The sequence below is a fragment of the Gymnogyps californianus genome, chromosome 7, assembly GCF_018139145.2.
Source record: "Gymnogyps californianus isolate 813 chromosome 7, ASM1813914v2, whole genome shotgun sequence".
Lineage (NCBI taxonomy): Eukaryota > Metazoa > Chordata > Aves > Accipitriformes > Cathartidae > Gymnogyps > Gymnogyps californianus.
Genome location: NC_059477.1, coordinates 36,926,647 through 36,950,479, shown reverse-complemented (window position 1 = coordinate 36,950,479; position 23,833 = coordinate 36,926,647). Strand labels below are relative to the sequence as shown.

At 37.8% G+C, this 23,833-nt stretch overlaps 1 protein-coding gene across 1 annotated transcript in view; it reads left to right on the top strand.

Annotated features, from left to right (window-relative positions):
- The first annotated feature begins 251 nt into the window (after window positions 1-251).
- Window positions 252-23,833, top strand: part of DARS1 (aspartyl-tRNA synthetase 1) — a 41,021-nt gene continuing 17,439 nt past the window's right edge. Inside the window, exons 1-7 of the mRNA XM_050900366.1 lie at window positions 252-345; window positions 1,624-1,681; window positions 7,908-8,000; window positions 13,044-13,146; window positions 21,755-21,857; window positions 23,127-23,207; window positions 23,671-23,730. Coding sequence (XP_050756323.1) covers window positions 274-345; window positions 1,624-1,681; window positions 7,908-8,000; window positions 13,044-13,146; window positions 21,755-21,857; window positions 23,127-23,207; window positions 23,671-23,730 — 570 coding nt within the window. The 5' untranslated portion in view covers window positions 252-273. The remainder of the gene's footprint in view (window positions 346-1,623; window positions 1,682-7,907; window positions 8,001-13,043; window positions 13,147-21,754; window positions 21,858-23,126; window positions 23,208-23,670; window positions 23,731-23,833) is intronic.

Below are 23,833 nucleotides of genomic sequence, written 5' to 3'. Positions count from 1 at the left end.
AGCCCCGCGCTGAGGGCAGCTCGCGCCCCCCTCCCCCCCCCCCGCGGCAGCAGCCGTTGGCCACGCGCGAGCCGCCCGCCGCCGGGCACAGCCCCGAGCTGGCGGCTCAGCTCTCGCGATAGGCCGGCCGGCGCGAGGCAGGCGCGGCGCTCTCTCTCTCGCGCTGCCGCCGGCGCTCTCGCGAGAGGCGGGCGCGCGGAAGCGGCGTGGCGCGCGGGGCCGGGCAGAGCCGAGCCGTGCCGGGTCGTGAGGGGTCTCTCCCGCCGCAGCAGGATGCCGAGTGCCGCCGGCCAGGGCCAGGGCCAGGACCGCCGCCCGGAGAGCGAAGAGTCGTCGGCGGCCGATGTGGGTCTCCGCAGGGAGGGGGCGGGCGCGGCGTCGAGGCTGCCCGTCCCGAGAGGAGGAAGGGGCAGGGTCCGGCCTAGCGCGGGTTTGCAGCCGCCCGAGGGGCCGGCGCTGAGGGGGCAGGCGGCAGCGTCCCTTGCGGGGCGGGGAGGCCGGGCCCGAGGGCAGAGCTGCCTTTTGGTTTTGCCCTGCCTGTCCACCTCCCCCTTCGCCGGGCCCGGTCAGTTTGTCATTCACTGAAGAGCTCTGCCCTTCCCCGGTCACACAGCGTTTCCTGAGCCCCCGCTGGAGTCCGATCTCCGCGTGTGCGGGTGGAGGAAGCCCTGCTTTAGCGATGAGAAACAGCACAGCCCTGCCCTGTCCCTGTGCCCTTTCCCCGTTGCAGTCCCTTGCCGAAACAGCTGGGCTGCTGCTGCTCTATAGCAGGCCACTTCTGCAGGGGCGCGGGTGGCTCCTGCTGGCCTGGCAGGTGTTTCTGTCTTGTACTTGAAGATCACAGATCGGTGCTGAAAAATTGTAGGCCACTATTTCTTCAAGAAGAAAAAAAAAGTATTAATAACGAGCATCAGTTCATTTTGTTATAAAATCAATTTTGCTTGCTGTTGAAGGGCCAAAAATGCATCAGCAGTAAGGAATTCTGAGTATAGGTGGCTGCCGTAAAATTATACGTGGGCCGCGATTCATTAAAAGCAGAGAAACGAAGGCCCCCCAAATAAAGTATTTAGAATGAACTTAGGTTTGTATATTGAATAGAATAGACTAGAATAAAATAAATAAACGAAGGCTTTTTTATTTAGAAATGAGTGGGCTTAGTTGGGAAACTAGAATTGTGATCTTTTTGATGAAAAGGCTGCATCCCTCTGTGTCTTACCTAACAGATTTTGTTAGTAGTCAGTCAAGCGTGCTTTGGCTGTCATAATGACATGCGATCTACTGGATTTCTTAGTGTCCCTGAATATGAGAAGGAAATACTTAGCAATGGATCTACTTCTGTAGAACTCAAATATTTTTTCAGAAGTAGGCTCTTTATAGAGGTATTCACACTAACTTCTGTGTAGCAATTAATGATCCTAATGCGTGTTTGCTGTTGTTAGAATTTTTTTTTTCTTACAGGGCACAATTGTCTTCTCACATGTGTATCTCTAAGAGTCTAAAACACAATTTCTTGACTTTAATATTATAGCTCATTGTTTTGTATTACCTCAGTTAACTCTGTAATGATTTTGTTCATTTTTTTGTGTATGCGTCTTTGAGATATGTTTCTCACCTCCATTTTAGGATTATGCTAAGGAAAGATATGGAGTGTCATCAATGATACAATCCCAAGAGAAACCAGGTCAGTTAAAAAATGAAAAAAGTTTTTTTAAAGGGGGGGAGGGGAGAGAAGGAAAAAAGAAGTTACATACTTGATATCTTCAGTACTTGTTTGAGAAATCATTTACCAAACTTTTTCATTCAAATCCTGTTGCCATTCTTTCCCTTTATTTGAATACATTTGGCACTTGTGAGGCTGCATTTGGAGTGCTGTGTACAGTTTTGGGCTTTCCAGTGCAAGGAAGACATTAACATTTTGGAGCCAGTCCAGTGGAGACTACGAAACTGCTCAGGGGACTGGAGCGTAGGATCTCTGAGGAGAGGCTGAGGGAGCTGGGCTTGTTCAGCCTGGAGAAGAGGAAGCTGTGGGGTGATCTTATTACTGTTTAAAGCTACTTAATGGGAGGGGGTAGAGGAGATAAAGCCAGACTCCTGAAGGTGTGTGGTAATTGGACAGGAGGTCATGGGCACAAATCGCAACACAGGAAATTCTGATTAGACAGAAGGAAAAAAAATAATGAGTATGGTTGGATATTGGAGCTGGGTCCAGAGAGGTTATGGAATCTCAATCTTTGTCCTTGCCTGGACCACACCCTACACAGCTTGTCAGTATTTGTCCTGTCTGTCACTGCAGACTTGACTTTTTTTTGATTAAATTATTATTATTTATAATGTACTGAGTCCTGAGATGTCAGGTTTTTTTCTTTGTTTGGAGTAAGTTCTGCTATGGCTTGCTGCAACAGTGCTCTCTCTCTGAGCAGGATATCTGTCTGCTTATGCAGCCTTCATTACTCCTGCATATGAGCACCAAACCCATTAATATTATATATTAATATTTATGGGTTTATCATTATTTACACCACTGTGCATTCAGGAAATCCTCATTTTCTACTGATGGGGAACTGGGATTCAGAAAGACTTGTCAGTTAGAGAACGATCTCCCAGGCCAACGTCCCAAGAAATATTAATCTTTGTATTATTCAGTGCATGAAACAGGAACGAGGGAAGGTAATAGACTGGCTTCTTGTAACTTCTTCATAGTGAAATTTGAAAAAGGAATATCATCTATGATTAGGTGATTTTTTTTCTCCTCTGAATGGTTGTTTTGGTTGACCTCTCTTAGGAAGGCAAATGCAGAATGTGGGGAAGACGAGGAGCCACAAAAGCAATCATAGGTTGAAACCAACTGAAGGGGAACATTATGTCAAGAGTGTAACGGGACAAGAAAATCACTAGAGACTGTAGTAACAGTCATTATTGAATAAAATACATATTAGCTGTCAAAGAAAGGGAACTAAAGTTGAAATCACATTCTAAGCCAGCCCAACTGCTGGCTGTTGTGGTCTCCCTCTTCCTGATGCTGGGTCTTCTGCTGATCCATTTCAACATGCTAATAATAACAACTTGTTTAGCCAGCTTAGCAAAGTGAAAGAAGTCGGCTAGGGGTCTGATGACTGCTGGAAGGGGCAGGAACACAGCCATCTATAGTTATGTGTAACCACATAACAATCCATAAATTGGTGTGCAGTCACAACCTAAAAGGTATAATATTAAGAAAAAGGTAACTTCTCCAGGTTAGCATCTGACTGGTTAACCTGCACTGCTGACTGTAGGCTGAAAGATTGCCTTGTTGGATCTCCTCTCGCTGCACTCTACTGTGGTGGCATTTGGCTCACTAGAGTTTCTGCAAGCTGTGTTTCCTCTGCTAGTTTCACACCCCATAGCAAACAACTGTGTGGGAGAGCCAAGCTGTCAGATTGAGATGGTGGATCAAATCCTGCTCTCATGGAGAAGGTCTACCCTGCCAATGGTCTCATATTCAAAAGAAACACTCAAAAATACTGTGGAGAAAAAAAATATGTTGAGAAGGAAAATGGCGAAAGCTACAGGAAATGATATGAAAAAGGCTGAGTGCTGTATTTAGATCTGTTGTCCCCTTGAACCTTGATCCTCGTTTTTAAAAAAAAAGTCTTGGCCAGTGTATGGACAAGATTGAGTAGGTTTTCCATTGGGCTTAAAATACAACCTGCAACACTCCTGCTGTTCCATTTTTTAGAAGATGGTTATCCAGAACACCAAAATTAGGTAACAATAAAAACCAAAATGACTATAATAAAAAAGTTCAAGGTCAGCCTAGTCCCTTTCTTGAGACTAATGCTCTCTTATTTAAAGATTCAGTAGTTCCTGACAGGGAGAGCTCTTATCAAAGGACTCACGGGAGGGTGAAGTCATCACTCGGCATCAGTAGTGTATATATGCTTTTCCCCGAAGTATTCTGCTTGCATTGAGTGTCTTGGAGGAACTACTGCTTGGGGCAGGGGGTGGTGGGGAAGCACAAATGCGAGTGTTCCCATCTGTCTGTACTGTATTAATTTTGTTTGTTTCTGAAGTCTGTGTGGGTACATGCCATTTCTAAGTCATAATAACGAACTGTGGCATGACATGTGCAGATCCACATACCGTCTGGTAACTGGAGCCAACAGACAATACAGACAGCACAGACGTGGGTAGGAGCTCAGTTGGATGTCTGCAGCACTGTGGCTTTTAGGCTTGCTGTAGTAGCTGCACTGTCCTGAGGACACTGGCTGAACATGGGAAGTTAAAAAGCTTAGAGTGATCAGAGCAAATTATTCTCCCTTTCCAAGGGACAGGCTTATTGTCCTTTTGCTGTACTCATAGATTCTTGTTCCTCTGCAGGCAAATTAGAACTCTTTTCATATGTTCATGAAGTTGTTGCATAGATGCTCCACCCTGCTCTACTGATCTCACACACACCTGTGCCTTCATTCTTGGCCCACTTCAGTCTTTCTTCTGCTGATGTTGGCTGCCCTGGCTATCTGATGTTCTCACTTCCTGTTACATCATGTCTTTAAGTCCTTCCTGCCTCCTTGAGGCTATGATTGCTAGTAAAACTCTGTTTGCCTTTCCCATTTTCTCCCTTCAGCCCCATTACTTTCATCTCCCCTCCCTGGAAGCTGCTTTCATCTTATACTACTTTTGGCTTTCAGGTTTTTTTATTAAACTTATCTTCTCTTTTTCAAATTTATCCAACATTGTAAAGATGTTGGCACTTCACAGAGACAGCAGAAATATTGGTCACGCTGTTCAAAACTCCATAAGGCAAGATAAATGAACTTAGTAAATAGGCTGATACGACAGGCAGGGAATGGAGGTCTTGGGGTGGAAAAGTGGTTTTGTTTTGTATAACCCACACAGCTTTTGGGGTTTTTATCCTCTCCTCCCATGTTTAGAAGAGGTTAGAGTTCTGAGAGAAAGATAAGGATATTTAGTATGTTGAAAAGAAGAGATTGTGCTATACATGAAGGAAACAAAAAAATACAGTTTCCCCTTAAACATGATTCAAAATGGCAATGAAGGTGAGATAGCATGAATATTGAATTGGGGCTGGAAGTGTCATTTCAGACTTACGGAGTGTTTTGTTTGAGCCTCGTTTAAAATCTTTCTTCCCTTGTCTTCACTGCAACTGTAGCACGGTTTAAAACATCTTTTATTTTTGCATTATTTAATTGTCTGTAAGTGTTTATGTGGCAAGAAGACAGAAAATGTAAGTATAGCTTGCATTTGTGAAAGAACAAGTAGGTGGTAGTCTGAAGAGTATGGTGGAAGGACCTTAAAGATGAGAGCAAGAAGCTTCATTTTTATCATGGAAGAGAAAGAAATGAACTGAGAGGAGTTCCAGGTGAAATGATATGTGAGAGTACAGAGGGAAGATTTGAGCTACAATATGTTGGTTGGACAAGACAAAATGAGTGACAAACGATTGCTTACACTAACAAATGTAGACGTTATCATGAACTACTGGCATTTTAGAAATGAGAGGAAAAGAGGACTAGATTTGGGAAGTGTTGAAGGAGGGAAACAAAGTGACATAACAGTTGCTACATCGAGCTCTTTTCAGTGGAGCACATCGACAGGACCAGAGGCAATGGGCACAAACAGAAACATAGGAGGTCCCTCTGAACATCAGGAAACAAATTTTTTTACTGTGAGGGTGACCAAGCACTGGCACAGATTGCACAGGGAGGTTGTGGAGTCTCCTTCCCTGGAGATACTAAAAAACCATCAGAACGCAATCTTGGACAACTGGCTCTAGGTGGCCCTGCTTGAGCAGGGGGTTGGACCAAATGACTTCCAGAGGTCCCTTTCAACCTCAGCCATGCTGTGATTCTGTGATCTGCTGTTGGAAAAAATGACTTTAAGATGTCTCTTTTTGGATATTGTTTTATTACCCTTTTTATGAAAGGTGAAATAGTTTTTCATAATTCATACCATATAAAAATTTTTGTGTTAAAGGTGTCTTCTTTAGTCTTGATGAAACATGAACCATTATGTATCCAAAAGACTTTTAAAAATATTTATCTAATGCAGATGGTTCCTGAAACACTAAGGATCCATAAAAAGGGTAACACCTCATTATGTCTTTATGCTTGTGCCTGGAAAATGTTTTAAGTTTCTAACAATACAGTTTTAAGTTGACTGAGGTAACTTTAACTGTCTGAGTAGCAAACTCTTAGAAATACTAAAGCTTATGGGTTGTGCTGCTTGCCTGTTTTCTATAGTACTATACTGATAAAGTTTGAACATCAGAAGTTGCTGGCCAGTGATAACATCTTTATTCCCCTTTCTCCCTTCCCCAGTGCATCCATGCACACACACATTATTAATATATTTGAGTCAATTTCCCATTGCATTTCTTGGTGCACTTTCATTCTGTTCTGGTTTTGATGTGTGTCTGTGAAGAAAAAAACTACATTGCCCTGAGCATAAGCTAATAAACATTTTCAACCCCCTAAAATTCCCAGTGCAGAATAATAGGCTTGCAGGGCAAGCTGTGACTGGTATTCAGAGACAGAGGGAAGGAGTCCAGAATGGCAGATGGTAACCTGGGGTAGGCAAACTTTGGAAAAGTTCTGGCGGGAAAAGTCTGGAGTGGAAGTGTCTTAGTAAATTTAATGTTATTTTGACACAAGGGAGAAGTCTGTGATGAAAGGCAGAGAGAGTGAATTTGCTTGTGTTACATATCGTAGAATCATAGAATAGAATCGCAGAATATCTCAAGTTGGAGGAGACCCATACGGATCAATATCTCCCTTGAAGATTTTTTTTTGTCCAATAAGCAGTGTTTTTAACCACATACAAACTGTAAATGAGTAAGTCTAGCTGTTAGAACTGTTGAGGTTCTATGCAATGCTATGTATATCCTCTAACTGATTTGTGGATACTATAAGAAATAAGTGTTTGAGACCATGCAAAAATACATTTCACCAGAAATCTACAGAAAAATACAATTAAACAAGTACATTTCAAGGAATAGTGGCATGCAGCCAGCATATTGGCAGTTCATAATGGTTGTATACAATTTTTAAAGTCCTGATTTATTTAAAAATATTTTCCTTGATAATTTTTATTTTTTCCTTTACTATCCAAAATCTGTCCTTTCCAAACCATGCATTCCTATTGTTATTTAGCTTTCTTGGGTACATAGAATTTGAAGGGTTCTTTCTGATGAATCCTGGCTCCTACAATGATAGTAGTGCTTGAGCAGGTTGTCGAAGAGATTCTCTCTTAAAATAAATTCTGCTGGTTTTACACAGTAATACTCTTGTTGCTCCAAAATGCTATTGGTTTTATCAAAATAAATCTTCTTTTAATTTCTAATGCACATTTATTTGTGGTTTCTTTCTCTTCTTTATTTTAAATAGTAATTATTTTATGGTGATATTCACCCTACTTACATAGATACAGAGAATAGTCATGTCACCTCTGAGCCTTTGTTTTGCTGTGTTCAACATACCAACTTTCATGTTGCACAGTGAAGCAGGGCAGGCATCCCTTAGGTAGCAGAAATTCAGACTAATAAGTGCAGGTAGTAAAGTGCAGCACAGTGAAGTCCTATCAAAAATAGTGTAGTCATGCTGGGTTCTGCCATCCGTGAACTACAGTAAGTCTTGCTTTTGTTTTAGTGCAGTTTGACCCTGCTATATAAGTCAAACGATAAGCTTGAATCAATTTAAAACTACTTGATCAAGTACAATTCACTGAGAAAGGAAATGGGATCTTGTGTGTTTTCAGTACATCTGTTATGCTGTAGATACAAAAAATAATGTTTTGGGTTTATTATAAATTTTAGCAATGATAGAAAAAGTATTTGGAGTTTAAAGTGAAAAATGTTTTGCTTCAAAAAAACCAAAACTGTTTTAAAATGTGTTTTTTTTTCTGTAATTCAGATAGAGTTTTGATTCGAATAAAAGACTTGACAGTGGAGAAGGCTGATGAAGTGGTTTGGGTTCGTGGCAGAATTCATACTAGCAGAGCTAAAGGTGAGATGCCTCCAGGGTTATTTTTGTTTCCTCATATTGTTAGTATAATCTGAATGTTTATTTTGGCTTCATGACCTGTTAGTTGTGTCTTGCAGACAAGAAAACTTTGCCACCTGGTTACTCACTGTTCACTCAGTGTTCCCTTTGACTGGTTATTTTCTCTTTTTTCCAGCTCTCTTTTCCCAAGAGGGGAAAAGGAAATTTTGTTTTCAGCTGAGTGGAAAGTGGGTATTACTATTACATTGTAGTAAAAGTGAATTTTGGTTTTATCATATTACTAAATAATGTGTGGACAATTATAAATAATAGGAATTTAAAAATGTTATAGTCATTCTCCTTTGGGTGTTAACAGTTGTGAGATAAAAGTTACATGCTTCTACTGTAAAACGTACTTTTATTATAAATGTATCAGTTGTCAGACAGGCCATATTTATTCTGCTGCATATTAATATTTTCACTATACCTTTTCTTTGACAGGAAACAAAAATCTGTGTTAAAATTTCAGAATTTTTGCTTTCAGTTACCAGTATCTGATTATATCAATTTGAACTTAAAATAAGAAATATCATCTTTCTTTAACAAGACAACAGGAAAATCCTTTTATAGGTTCTCAGTAGTGTGGGCTGTCATACTTGGCTGTCTGACAGCCATATTTCTTCCCTGGAATCAGAAGTTCTCTCTGGAGATTAGTTTGCCATATGCAAACTTAAATAGGCTTTGGCCTTTTCAGTTGACGTCAGATGCTGACAACTGTTGTACTGGTTTCAGTTATGTTTGTCAGCTCTGTAGAGAGATATAAATACCTTGTCTTCCCAAGAGTTGAAAGAAAAGAGCATAAAGAAATTATCTTCACGAATGAAACTTAACAGTAGTCTTAGAATTGGGAATAATGCAAATTAGGGGCAAGAATCCAGTACAGAATATTGTCACAGATACCAGATTAATTTATCTTTTTGAGGCTTCATTTTCTTAAAAAATGTCTCTCTTAATGAGTGTCTGTACTGCAGTCAGTTAAAATAAGGAAATGCCTGTAAATATATACATATAATGTACATTTTAATTTGTATTACAGTCTTTAAATTTAGGGAGTCCTGTGATTTCCTCAATAGTTCTGTAGTGTGGTCTTACATGGAAGTCTCTTTGCTATGTATAGAAATTGTCAACCCCAAAAGCTGTGAAAGCCTTGGTCATTACAACTTGAAGTTGTTCAGACAGGAGACACTCTAATTTAATTGTTACTATCAGTATACAAATAAGAGTATCCTTATGGCTTTTTCTTTTGCAATTGTAGGAAGAGTTCAGACTATTAACAGAATTTAGTATATTAAAGACAGGTGTCTATGCAGACCTTTAAAACAGCGTCAAGTTCAATGGTTGTTTATTACTGTCTCTATTGCATTTATATATGGTATCTTGTATGATATACGCATTTACTTCAATCAGAGTAACATATATGTAACATGGCAATATTAACTTACAAGAAGCTGTTTGTCATCCTTCACCTTTGACCTTAGGAAAGACTATTGTTTTTCATGAAATAACAGTGCTTATTTTCAAAACTCTTTAACACAACCTGAAGAATGAAAGCAAAAGGAGTTCATTATGGGCATGCAGTGTTCTCAATTTATTGATTGTGCTTCTTGTTCCCTCTTGGTCTGACAATACAGAACAATTCTGACATTCAGGGAGTGCTGCTAGGGAATGCCATATGCTTGTTTACTTAAGCTTTGAGGGAAAGAATCTTACAAGAAAAGCAAATGTTTAAGAGTAAAAAGTAATATTAGCCTTTCCCACACACATCGTGGCGCTATTCCTACCATTATGGAAAGGAAAGTCTTGCAGGAAACAGGAAAATCTTACACAAAAATAGCTTTAGTTTTTCTCAGAAGCTCGAATTTGGCTCCTAAATAACCAACATATCCTTTATTTAACCCTGTCTAGTTCTGACGAATAAACAAAAAAAAATGAATGTGGACAACTGCAGAATCCAGCTGTCTCGTATAGCAAGCCACTCATGAAGTCTGATGGAAATTAACTGAAGGATGTGTAAAGAATGGGGTGTTGGGAATTTCTGTGGGTTGTACTAAAATTAAAGTGCTTGGGGCCCTGTGGTTTCTATCGTAGATTGAATAAATGTTATTTCTGGCCTTATTTTAAAGCCAGGCTAAGCTACTGATCACGTTTATCATTGAAAAGCAGTTGGGAAATCAGTCTGGGTTCTGCCAGGCAGCTGGGACTTGCACAGTATGTTAGACCTGAACTTGGTTTTGGTTTATGAATGCAAAGGTTTATAAAACATCAAAATACTCTGTCTGAAAATAAGAGTACCACCAAGAGCAATTTAAATACTGGACCAAATTTTATAATAAACCATATACAGTTTTCTCTTTGCTGGCAGATGTCTGTAGCTAGCAATGTATTAATTTATATGACCAAGCATTTTTTACTCTATACAAATTCCTTCCTTACATCCTTTTCTCTCATAAGGTCTTGTGTCACTTGGTACTTGCATCCAAGGAAGGAAATGGATTCCTGTTTGGTTTTATGTGCTTACTTTTGATGGGATTCTCTGTGTGGTGTCTTCTCTTATTTGTTCAGTGACTAAAAGTTCCTTGCATTAGACTGAGTCATACCTTTTTAACCAACTTTCTTTTGAAACTTTTCATCTTTTTAGGCATTCTTGTGGGACACAGTATTGGTTTGTTTTACAGAAACTTAGAGTAGTTTACTGTTGAATGTGAGTAAAGTTGGTCTTATACTTTTCACTTAAATACCATGTAAATATTTTGAAACACAGGGAGAACATCCCATAATCTCAATTTTTTTCGCACTCTGATGCTTCCTTTTTTCCGTCTCTTGATCTGGAAAGGCATCTAATCATGAACTAGATTTGATTATGGCTTGTCTTTTTGATACTTTTTTTTGCACGCCTTCGGCTCTTTTGGGAAAAGTTCTGTTTCCTCCTACAATCTTTGTAACTGTGATATTTTAATTATTCCTATCAGTGAGGTTTGTTTGATCACTTATCTTCTGTGTGATTAGAAATGGTTATATTCTACAAAACATCCTCTTTCCTCATGAAAACAACTACTGTTACTCATGACAAAAAGATTTGAGTCCTTTTATAATGCAGATATTGATCAGACTTCTAGTGTTTGGGATTAAATACAACTGCCAAACTTTTGCTTCTGATTAGTGTGATAGCAGGTCCCTGCATTTATTTCACTGTCTTCTCCTTAAATAGTTAGTAGTTGAGTGACATTGTAGCTGTCTTCAGCTGTGTATTTTTTGTTTGAACACCTAATACGTCATTGCTGAAATTTCGATCATATTTTGCTAAATTATTTGTGACTGAAATCATGGAGACAAATACTATTTTCTAGGAAATACTGTATCAAACCACATTGTAAGTAAGAAATATTGAGATGTGAAAGATGTGAGATACGCCTAGCTTATCCAAAGAAACTTAGTATATTGTGTCCTATGGAAAATTTGTACTTCGTTTGTTGACTTGCTAGATCTGAAACACAGGCATGTATACCACTGAAGGCTCTATTTAATTTCTGAAGCCTGTACTTTTCTAATTTAAATCTGTGGCTTAATGTTTGCCTGCAAGAAGTATGTACATCCATACCATATTAGCTTCTTTACTTAGATATTGCAGCCTCTGGAACACAGAAATAGTTGTACTCTGTTTTCTGAAAATATGAATTTTGTTGCATTTCTGAAATCAGAATCACAGGACAAGGTTAGTTATTTCCAGTAATTATAATGTTAATTTTTAATAATATTTTGTACTAGTTTTACAGGTTTGCTTTTATTTCCATCAGATTGTGTGTCAAATGTTCTGCATTTATCTTCTGATACAGTTTAAATTATCTGCAGCTATGTCTCAGGAATGGTAATTACATAATTACAAATGAAAACTGCAACTGGCTTTTTAGTATCAGTGTTCAAGTTAGTTATATGTTGATTTTAATGTTTTACTGTCTAAGTCAACAATGACTGGGAAATAGCTATCTATAACAAAGCTTCTGGCTTCTTCCTATTCTAACCATTTTAATGGAAATGTTATAATGTTATGAGTCAGAACTTGGAATTAAAATTATATTGATGCATTTTAGCAGATACGGGTACAACAATAAAGTGTTTGTTGTTAATTTCTCTTTCTGAGGAAGAAGCATTTAAAATCACCGTATTTCCTTAAATCGAAGTTAAGGAGTAAATTATTATTAGAGGTGTGAGGAGAAATATGAAATGATCGTAACTGTCAGCTAAACAGATTAGAAAGAGCTTTGTTGACTTGGAAATGCCCATTTTAAAAGTCAACAAAGTGCATTGTGTTCTTTGTACATTATTATTAATTCCTATTAACTTCTTTTTCCCTAAGCTGTTCATGAATAAATTAGTCTTACAGGAATTTTTACTTGGGTCTTTTAGGTTCTTGTCATTCACCAGAATCAATACGCCTTTTGTTCCCCTTCATTCTGAATGTGTGGTGTATTATAGAATGAACGTTGTTGGTTTAGTCCCTGTGGTGCAAAATCAAGCCTATTTCTCAGCAGCTTTGTAAAGTGAACTCTACAGCTTTAATTTGAGAAGATGAGAAAAAACTTCTTTGAAAATAATGTAGACTTGAAGTAGTTGTGAGCAAAGCAACAAGGAAAAGTATGATTTACTTTTTGCAGTTGAAGAACAATAGATATGTAGAAAGTTATGATTTCTAGTTTTTGTTTTGTCTAGATATTATTTATCTTGAAAGGCTTATTGTTATTTTTAGAAAATGTCCATTCATGTGGTTATCGATGTAAGGCAGAATTTTTTGATTTATCTCAATGTTTGGGGGGGGGGGTGTGTACATGCAGAGCTGACTAGTTTGATGTAGCTATTTGGGGATGGGGGGGGGCGATGAGGGAGAGAGACATCCACACCCACCCTGAAAAGCTCAGCTTAATATTAAAGTAGTAAAGCATTTTTTCTCATTCACAAAGACCTCGAGTAACTTGTCCTTAATACACCTGCGTTGTTTTTCTTTGTATTCAGGGAAGCAGTGTTTCTTAGTCCTGCGTCAGCAGCAGTTTAATATCCAGGCTCTTGTGGCTGTGGGACAGCATGCAAGCAAGCAGATGGTAAAGTTTGCTGCCAAGTAAGTAAGCAATTATATCCTGTTGTCAGAGTAAACAATGGTGGGAACCAGGACTCCCAGGGGTTGGGACCATTTTCACACATTAACATCAATGCTTCGTTTGTTTTAAAATGTAGTTATTTAAATTGTCAGCTCACTATTGCGTTGAATACATTACACTGACAAAAGATAAAATAGAGAACAGGCTTGAAATTCATTCTGAACTGCTGAAGCAGCATTCTCTCGCCATAGACAACCTACATTTACTTTCAAGCTGGCTAACAAAAAGTCTGGCAAGCTGAGCTTAGTGGGACTTTTCATTTTGTGTGTGGTGTTTGTGTGTGTCTGCACATGTTAAGGGTTTTTCTTCTACAAGATGTGCAGTGTAGTAATACATTTTATACCTAGGACTGATGTGAAGAAGTTCCGTATTGCAAGTGACTTACTGAGTTGAAGAAATTAAGAGTAGCTTCAGTGCACTGAATTAATCTGATTTACATCTTGGTTTTGGTACTAGAATGTTTAATGAGGGATTTAAGTTACTTTTTAAAATATTTGGGGGGGGTGATAGTTAAACTTGCCAATTAAACAAGTGTTTGTTGCAGCAATTTAAATTCAGTTATTTAGTTTGGTTTGTTCTTAAAGATAAAAAATTACCTTCCCCTGCTACTTGCCTCAAGACTGTGCTTTCAGGTTGTTGCGTGACAAAGCTGTTTTTATCGTAGAGCTTTTAATCATGTATATCTACTTGTTCACAAACAGAAAAGTGGATCAATTCGGTGCAATAATATGTTTAACATGTGGCACTTGAGTTGCTTCTGTGTAGTTCTTGGCACTACTCTCATGCCTGGGAAGGGAGCCCCCACTAATTAGCTGCAAAAGTGCTACAGCCTTCAACCTTCAATATGTCAGGGAGAGGAGGGATTCATTATAGTATAGACTTCCAGAAGCCAAGTTAAGAAGGTTAGGATAATGCTTCTGCTGATGAGGTTCAAGGCAACGGGAAAACAGAACCAGCAGTGTTTGTTGTTTGGCGGTGCTTAGTGTTGGCAGTGCCAGTGAGAAGCATGCTGTTTACAGGTGTTTATGAGCCAAAGTGAAGTGTTCTGTTTCTTCATGAAATAGTTTGTTCTCTCCAGCGCTTAGAATCTTTGAAAGAATTAAGTGTATAATCTACTTGTTCCCCGATTCATCTCCCTCTAACCTACCAACAGTCTGCTTGTACTCTCCCGACGAACTTGTGCTACAGAACAATGAAACAACTCTTATAGTTGTGATGCTCATTCTCCTATTCTCCAGTTCTCTCCAACATCTCTCTCTTTCAGTTTTCTTCGTGGTTCTTTCCTCCACAAGTGAATTTTTTACGTTTCATGAGTGGTAGAGCTCAGTGGTTAGAGGAGCTCATGAGAGGGAAGTTGGTCCTTACTCTTTTCTTCTGTGTGCTGACTCTGCCACTTGTAAGCCTTCTGTGACTTTTTTTTTGATTCACTAATCTTTTTTTACTCAGTTTTCTGTCAGGTTAGTGGTTTAAACTAGGTCATGGAGGTCCACAGCTAACAAGGCATGGTAAATGGTGGAAAAGGGTATCTGGAAAGAGTAGAGGGCAAAGCTCCTTTCTCTTCTGGCTGCAGTGAGCTGTTAAATCAGATGGAACCTTATCCTTAGGTTCTTTCCAACTCCCTGTCATCTCCCCACTTTTCTTGATGTGACAGACCTGATTTCCTCTGAGGAGCCAGTCTCATGATGTTTGTACTGTGTTTTGACTTTTCATTCTGCTCCTTTTTGTGATAGCATTTGCTACCTAAATCCTGATACTTCAGCCTCTCTATTTTATAGCATGCATGTTTTACTCATTATTTGTGCTTCTGAAATGCTCACATGCTTGTCATCATGTTCTTTCAATGGTAGAACTTTCTCTGCTACAGCCTTCTGGGTTTCTTTTTGGGGGTTTGCTTTTGTTTTTTTAACACCATTAGTGCAGTCATCTTCTCATGATACCTTCCCATCAATAAACCTATTTTATTAATATCCTGCCATGCTCTCACTTTTTCCAGTGTTTTATCTGCTTCTACAGTTTTGTCTGATGTCGCCATTGCAGCTGCCTCTTGTCCTTCAGAGGCTGCTGCTGCTCCCTGACTTCTAAGTGCACTTGTGGTCACTGTGCCAGTAACACCTGAAGCACAGCAACAGTACGTGCCTTGTCTTCAGTCACTTTCCTGCTAGTTTTCACCTGCTGGGGAATGATGCCATTATTACTAGCAGATGAGGCTGGTCTTAGATGTCTAAAAATAACTATACTGTTACTCTGCCTTTCTCAGTGTCTTTTTTCATCGTCTCCTCTTGTTTCCTACACATTCAATGAGGAAATACACATTTATTGAAGAAAACATTTAACTTAAATACCTTGCATTGCAATTAAATTATTAAACTAAACTTTTTCATTGGTAGTACGTAAACTTTATTTTTCATGTGCTACTTTCTCATATTTTGTGAAATTCTGGATCTTGAATTTTTAATGAGAACTGATTAAATCGTGAGCATTTTTTGTACAAATTTCATAAATAATAAACAAACCAGTTCCTCTTTTAGATATTGGCACATGGAAACCAAGAACTTTCATAACCTTTTGTGGTCTAGCAACATTCATATACTAATTATCTCCATTATCATAAGAATGTGAGTTCTTTTTAGTGAAAGATACTTACTACTGGTTTAACTCAGTTTTACAAATAAATTTCTGTGAGTTTAACTGAAAAGTTTCTAGTTGAACTTTCAAAACGTACATAGCCAACAACATAGAGACAGTTGAGATACTGGATTGACAGCTGTGGAGTTCTTCTTATGTCTTTCATCAGAAAAAAAGTTTCAGCCTAGTCCTGCAAGGGATGCTGTATAAGAGAAAGAGTTAATTGGCTCTTTCAGCCAGCAGAGGTGCCAAGTGGTGCAATTAGTAATTTATCAACCTGCTTTTTTTCCATAAAGTGTTGGGTGTGGTCGGTTTTGGTTTTCTTTCTCTTTTTTTTATATCAGCATTGAGCCTTTCCCCCCCACTACCATAGCCACATGATATGATATAGCAGTTGGGAGGGGTGGTTAACAGATTCTAATTTAGCTGCCCAGACAATGTGCCCTCTCTCAGGAAGCAACTTGATGGCTCTTTATAGTAGGCTAGAGAATGAAAACCCAGAAAAAAGATTAAAAATGGGGAAAAAAAAAAAAGATGGCTAAACCTGTATGAAAATACTTCACAATGTAGAAAAATATACATAAGTTCATCAGCTAGATAAATTGGTAATACCAGGAAAACTGCTGGATATTGCAGTTTCTTTAACCATTTCTGTTTAATTTTTGTATCAGTGATCTGGAAGAAAATGTCAAATGGCAGCTGTTAGGTTTGCTGGTGACACAGAAATTGGAATGGTAAACTAGGGGCTAGGAATATATAGTAACCAGGGTTCATTCAGAATAATCACTTTGATGCTCTTCAGTGTGAATTTGTACCTTTGTGATCATTAGTTCAGATTTTGTGTATGTTCAGGATTAATATGTAGGAAAGTGATGAGAAATGTGAGATCATGATAGATAACTGACTTAACAGGAGTTCATGCAGTTCTCTTACCTGCTATGCTAGTAGATCTTTTGAGTTTTGAAAAAGAGGAATAAAATGCCATTAATGTAATATATGCCAGTCATTAGACTATTTCTGGAATATTTTGTCCACTTTTGTTGTCTTTGTGTCTGAATATATGTCAAATTGGAGAAGGTTGATGGTGAAGCTGCAAGATGAAATCATATGCGGTCAGGCAAATCTGCCTTCCTGTGAAACTAAAGAAAACTCTCTATTCGATCCAAGAGAAATTAGTAATTTAAATCCCAGTCTCATGGTACCTATGCAAGAAGATTTTCTGCCAATGGAGGGTTCTTTACTTTGCAGATACAAAAGTATGACAAGATGCAATGAACAGATGGTGAAGCTAGGTAAATTTGGAAGGGAAATAAAGTGGAATTTTTTTCAGTGAAAATGATTAAAAATGTGTAGGGGATTTTGTTACTTAAAGTCTTTAAAAGAAGATGGGCTTTTTTTTCCCCAGAAGATACCCAGGTTCATCCAGGTGTTAGAATGCTGGTGTAGGAAACAGATTATTATATTTTTAGAACAAAGACAATAAGAATAGGTATTTACCTGGCCTTCATGTATACAATGTCATTTAACTCTCCTTTCACAGGGCTTAATGGATACTGACTGTATTTGTGCAGACAGTATTACAGTTGCTCTTACTGAGTTGAGTATAAAATGTTTATACTTTCAACTATTTACAAAGTGAACTCATTCTTTCAAAGTAAACTCTTGCCTTTAGCTTTCACTGACATTCAGATAAAGGATCATTGATTATTATGTTTTATGATAATTATTTAATGCTTTTAGATTTAATAATGTATTAATATAATAATTTGTGCAGTCTACTTACAGAAAACAGTGTTGGAGAAAAAACCAAGAAAACGTCTGGACAAGTATAGATGCTTCCATTAAGTAAAACATTTTCTATTTAAAGTCTATACATCACCAAGTTTCTTCCAATTCTTCAGACTTTTGATCAAGAAAATGTTGATTGTGATTCACTTAGGGAGGCCCGCATGGGGTTCAGCTTGCAACATGAAGCTGTTGATGAAAGATGTTGTCATACAGACTGCAGTAATGCAATCCTGTGGTTAAAAGAGAAAGTCTTGGCTAATAGACATGCAGATAATTAAGAGGGACATAAGGCATCTAGTGGACATTTTAGTAATGATGATATTGATTTTTTGGAAGGAACATTACATAAAAGAAGCAGTTTGCTATACAGAGGAATTTTTTAGCATTGGACTTTATGAATCTATTACTAAAATAGCTTCTTTAAGGATTAAATGATATAAAGATGTCATCTGTCTTAATGCATCATACATCCTAATTTAGTTTCTAGTCCTTTGTAATATTAATTACAGATAAAAATATTGTTGTCTTTAATGGAAATGGTGATAGCTTTGGCATGCTTTTTTGCTACTTGTTCACTTTTTTGGTTTGTTTGGGGTTTTTTTGTTACCCAGGGGAATTTTATCAAAAAATCACCTAGATGACTTAGTGCTGCTGCTGCAGAGAACACTTTGCTATGGTTACCGACATTTAATTAAAGCATCATGTTTCTTGTTGTAAGTTGAACTGAAATTACCATTTCAGTACCATTTCAGTAACATTCTTGGAATTACCTGTTGGGATCAAAGCAGCACCTTCTAGGTTTCTGTAGTTTACATTTGATGCACTGTGTTAGGGACTTCAGATTTTTCTAGCACTAGATCTTGCTGAGCATGGTTCAAACAGAACTCAAAACACAAGCTTTTACTTCCACACCAGATTAGATATGTAGTCTGAATGAGCAAAAGCATATTTTCTAATTATCAAATGAAAGTTTAGAGTAGATGATGAACGTTTGTAAATACAAAGATGGTCATATGCAGTAGAAAAATTTGTAGTGCTTTTGTGTGCCCAGTCAAGTATATACATATTTGGATACAGGGATCTACACAGGTAGGAGCTGAGTTGAAATACATCTTAAAATTATAGCAAATTTAATGACTAAGGGATGTTGCAGTTTTAAAGTGTGTTCCAGACCAAGAAACATACCGTTTTAATTGCAACTCCAGTTTAGAGAGAGAGAGAAAAAGCACATTTAATCACAAGTGCAAAGTTTTTAAGTTCTGTTATGCAAGTTTCCAAAGCAATATTACAGTTACAATGATGTAAAAGTCAGTTTCTTCCTATATTTTTAAACTGATACCATTTTGCATGTCTTGAATTCCGTGCATGCTCTGATCAAAGCTCTGTAGTGACTTCACTAACACCAGTTCTCAGCCATGGGATCAGTAATCTAATTATGAATCCATCATACAACACATTTACACGTAACTATTATTTTCTTTTTCACAGTGCAGAGAATTTGCTTCAATAAGTTCAAAACGTTATTTTTATTTGCAATTATTAATGAGAGGGCTTTTATTCAGCAAATTAGAAACTTATCTTTTCAATGAAGACACTGCTATTCCTGTCATTAGTGTTTTCTGGGCATTTGCCAAAATGTTGACATGAAAAAGGAAGCGGCAAAAATAGAGGAGAACTGTTTAGGGGAAAAAAGTTAGTACAAGAGTAAAACTTTTATTCTTTTAATCATTCACTTATTTGAAAAGCAAAAGGAATTTATAGTTGCGCCTAATACTATTTTAGCATGATATATTCTCTGTGCGTTTCTTATCATCATGTTCTCTTGCATCCAAAGCGTTGTATTGCTGCCTCAGTCTTTTTAAGGAGTTTTAAACAGAATCATTTGTAAGAGAGTGTACTTCTAAGCACTTAGTGTCATCTCTCCTTGTCTTTCTTGAATTTGTTGCCTCTGCTTAAATAATGGAGATGAATGGAGGCTCACCCTTAACTAAATGAATTCTGATTTAAAGCCTACTGTTGACCTCTGCTCTGTACAAATTTAGTCCTTTGTTCATTATACTGATTTGAGCAACTGTAGCTCTTTTAAAGTGTAAATGTACCAGAAAAACATACTATTCATGAATTTTATGCAATATGTGGAATTACCTAATGATTAAGCAAGTCAAGCATATGAAGCACCATGGTCTGTAGAACTTTTAGAGCAGCTGCCAATGAGTTCAATCACCTGAAAGTATTACCATCAAAGAAATAGTGTAATCAACTACAATGCTCAAATTTGGCTTTTTTTAGTTACTTGTAATTTACTTATAGTGATGCTGTTAGGTTTTGAGAATTTTGATGCTTGAATTTTCCACTGTTACTTTAATATCATCAGATTTTTCAAAACTTTGATCATTTTTATTTGAAAATTCTGTTGGATAACTTAAATTTGAACTCAGCTTTATAACATTAAAAAGTTTGTCCCAGGTTAGACCAAAGATCCATCTACCTTTTCTTAGGGCTGATACAGATGCTTCAGGAATGGTAGAAAGCAGGGCAAGCAAGCAGTCATAGTTGGCAACACTTGGTGATTTGTATCTCAGCTGCTTCTGGGTCACACTACTCGGGCTTTATCAGAGAAGAAAGCTAAGTTTCCCTCATCAACTAAAAAGATAAACTTAATTGTTTAGCCGGGTAAATCCTACTTTAAAAATGTGAGAGAATGACTAATTCCAAACATACATATTTCTAAAGAGAAACTTCTCAATCCTCCTAAGTTTCTCATGTGGTTTTACTGTAGCTGTACGAAAAGACTGTAGGGCTAGAATACCTAGATTTTGTTCACAGCTCTTAGACTGACTTACTCCAGGCAGTGCTAGATAAACTGATGCAGATGCAAGTGATTAGGACTATGGTTACCATCAGCAGTAGCTTGTACCTGCTTGTACTCTGTCCTTACCTCCTTTAACTGGGGGTTACTGCCCCTCAGTAACACCTCCTATGGATATAAATATTTATTTCACCACCCTCCGACTTGGTTGTATGGGTTTTGTGGGTTGGGTTTTTTTGGGGCATGGAGAGGGATTTTACTAAAAAAAAAGCCAACCTTGTAAACTTGAAGGTTGTTAATTGCTCTCTGCTTTACCAAGGTCAGTAGTGGCCAGCTTGTCCAATGACATCCTTGCTCACCTCTTATTATTTGCAGTTAAATTGTGGGCCTGCTACTTTCCTGCTTTCTAAGGGCTTATGTGGTCAAGTGATGTACCTAAAGTGCTTTCCAGTCTTCTCAAGAAGGCCTGAGAAGTTAAAGTTAATTGTAACAGTTATTTTTCATAAAAAGGAAATAAATATTTTCTGATATTTGGGCTTTTGTAAGCAGGCTAGCAAAAAGACACAGTGAAAATATATTTCCAGTGGGGGTGAGATTATCTGTAGAAAATTACTGGTTTAAGGTCCAGTACCTTAAATACCTAAATAAAAACTGCTCATACAAATTATTTTCTCACCTATGACTCTTGAGGCTTTTGTTATTGTTTTCTTATAGCACACATACTTTATATCATATTTTTGGAAGACTTTCAAGATGTTATATGGTGTTTTAATGTACTATTAGTGGTTGTTAGTGGAGAGCAATTAAGATGTCCCCTGTTGTAGAGAAATGACTTACAAGCATCTTGCATCTTTCAGTAACAAGTCACGTAGTTTAAACAAGCTCAGTCAGTTTTGATTTTCCCCTCCAGAACTAGGACTTCCTTTCAGTTTGTTGTTCTGCTGGTTAAGACACATCTTTCAGATAATTGCATCAGCTGATACATACAAGAGTGTATGTGGCCTAGAAAAAGAACTATGCAATTTGTCAGTTTATGTATACACACACAAAGAATGAGGGAGCGCTAAGCTTAATCATAATTCTTTCTCTCCCAAGTCTTCCATCCCAGTCTGAATTTATTATGGTTGGGAATATTTTCATGAAGTCCTTCATTACTCAGTTATTATATATATAATAACTAACTTTACCACTCAGTTATTGTATATATAATAACTAACTTTACCTAAAGCCTTAACTCTGTTTTGTTGTTCCAGCAGTCCATACAGTACATGAACATCCTAGTGCTCAGTACCGAGTCTGGTGCAGTGTGCAATGAACTTTAGTAAGCCTCCTATCTTTATTGACAGCATCAACAAAGAGAGCATTGTGGATGTAGAAGGCGTTGTGAGGAAAGCACATCAGAAAATCGGAGGCTGTACTCAGCAAGATGTTGAGCTTCACGTTCAAAGGGTAAATTTTTGAGCAAATGGAGCACTGGTTAATTGTTTGAGAGATTATCTGTCTAGGCTGTCTATCTACATATATAAACTTTGTCAGTAAGCAGTCCAATACCAGAGAAATAAACTGCTTTAAACTACAGATTTCAGTGTGTCATATGTAAACATGAAACATTTCTGGGTTTAAGATATTTGATTTTTAGAATTTCCTATTTTTATCTGCCATTTGAATTACAGTACCAAGTAAAATAAAGTATCTCACTAGAACAGTTTGACTAGGAATGCTTGTAATTCTAGTTTTTGATTCTTAACTGCAGCAGATACTGTAATAAAAAGTCTGCTTCTTTTTAAGTGCAAGTCAGAAGTTTCTTCTTTATCAGAAAGTTACAATCTTCCCCTTAGTACAATGGAATGGAACGCATAACTCTCAGCAAAAGCAAAGCACTGGCTTAGCAGTATGGAAGCTCTTGAAATCTAAAATTCCTGTAGCTTGTGCTGTAGGGCTGGAGGAAATGCAACTTTATAATTTGTTTCAATAGAAAGCGTATTTAAACCTTTATGTAATATCCTTTCCTCTAAAGGTTTTCAGCCAAACTGTATGCCTACAATACAGCTGAAACACAGTCACCACAGGAGTAGGGTACAATGGCTATTATAGTTACAGCAGTAAGGTAAATTTTTGCTAACAGTGTTGGGGAAAATCAGCAGATTTTGAAGAAACATGTTTTAATATATGTTCAGATTATCATATGCTTGATTTTTCTGAAAGAATATCAAATTCACTGCACCTATGACTAGACGGTAAGGCAACGCAAGGTGTTTTTCATTCTCTGATTGTATTTTAGGTACCTCATAAATTTTCAATCTGAAATGGCTCTTTCAGATATAATCAGATGATAAGTAAAATAATACATTAATGACGAGAAGAACAGGATGATCCTACTGGAATCAGAACCTAAAACTCTGTGAAATCTAGTAGTTTCAGACCTGGCATTCATGCCAATAGGTTTGTCCCTCAGGCAGTGTGTACTTGCTCAACTCAATGCTTCCCAGAAGAAGAAAAGATGTTTTTAGTCTTTCAAAAGGAAAATAAGAACTAAGCACTGCCAGTATTGTCATGAGAATGCACCCATGTATCTCAAGTATTTGAATAAAATCACAGTCTTACAGCTAACAGCCTATGCAAACACTGTTTCAAGTTTATGCCAGAAATACCCTTTTGTAAATCACACCTCCTTTTGAGCTGAGTCTCATGCTATTTCTGTTCCTGTCTCAATTTCAGATCTATGTGATCAGTTTAGCTGAACCCCGACTGCCCTTACAGCTGGATGATGCTGTTCGGCCAGAAGTGGAAGGAGAGGAGGTGAAAACTTTGCATCCTCAAATACTTTTTATTGTCTTTGTAATTGAACAAAAGCATGAAAGCCAGGCAACTTCCTTAGTGCAGTGATTTTGGGGGGTTGTTAGGCTTGCATTTTACTTCCTTTAAGTTATCCAGAACTGTGTTAGAAATCTCTATAACTTTGATGTCTGCTGAACTGCAGCAGAAGGTCAAAACCAGAGGGTTTGCAGTCTTGTGTGTGTGTCTTCTGGATCCTCATAGTTGGGTTCTGCCTGTGACCTCTGCGAGAAGTTACACCTTAAGCTTTGCTATGCTGCCAATTTGCTGTATGTTCTTTCTAGAATGATCTAGAAATTCTGTTGAACTTAGAAGTAGCCCTTGGCTTTTAGCCAAAGGATGTTTTTCTCAATTGATTTTGTTTTGTTGGGGTTTTTTTTTGTTTGAGGTGTATGTATTCATTGTGTATTTTTGCACAACTGTTTAGGATGGAAGAGCTACTGTAAACCAAGATACAAGACTGGACAACAGAGTCATTGATCTGAGGGTAAGGAACGTGCTGTGTTGCATGCTTGCCTGCAAGTGTCTATTCTTCACACTTCTAATCCATGAAGCAATAAAAGTCGTGGATTTGATGGAAGTGTATTGTT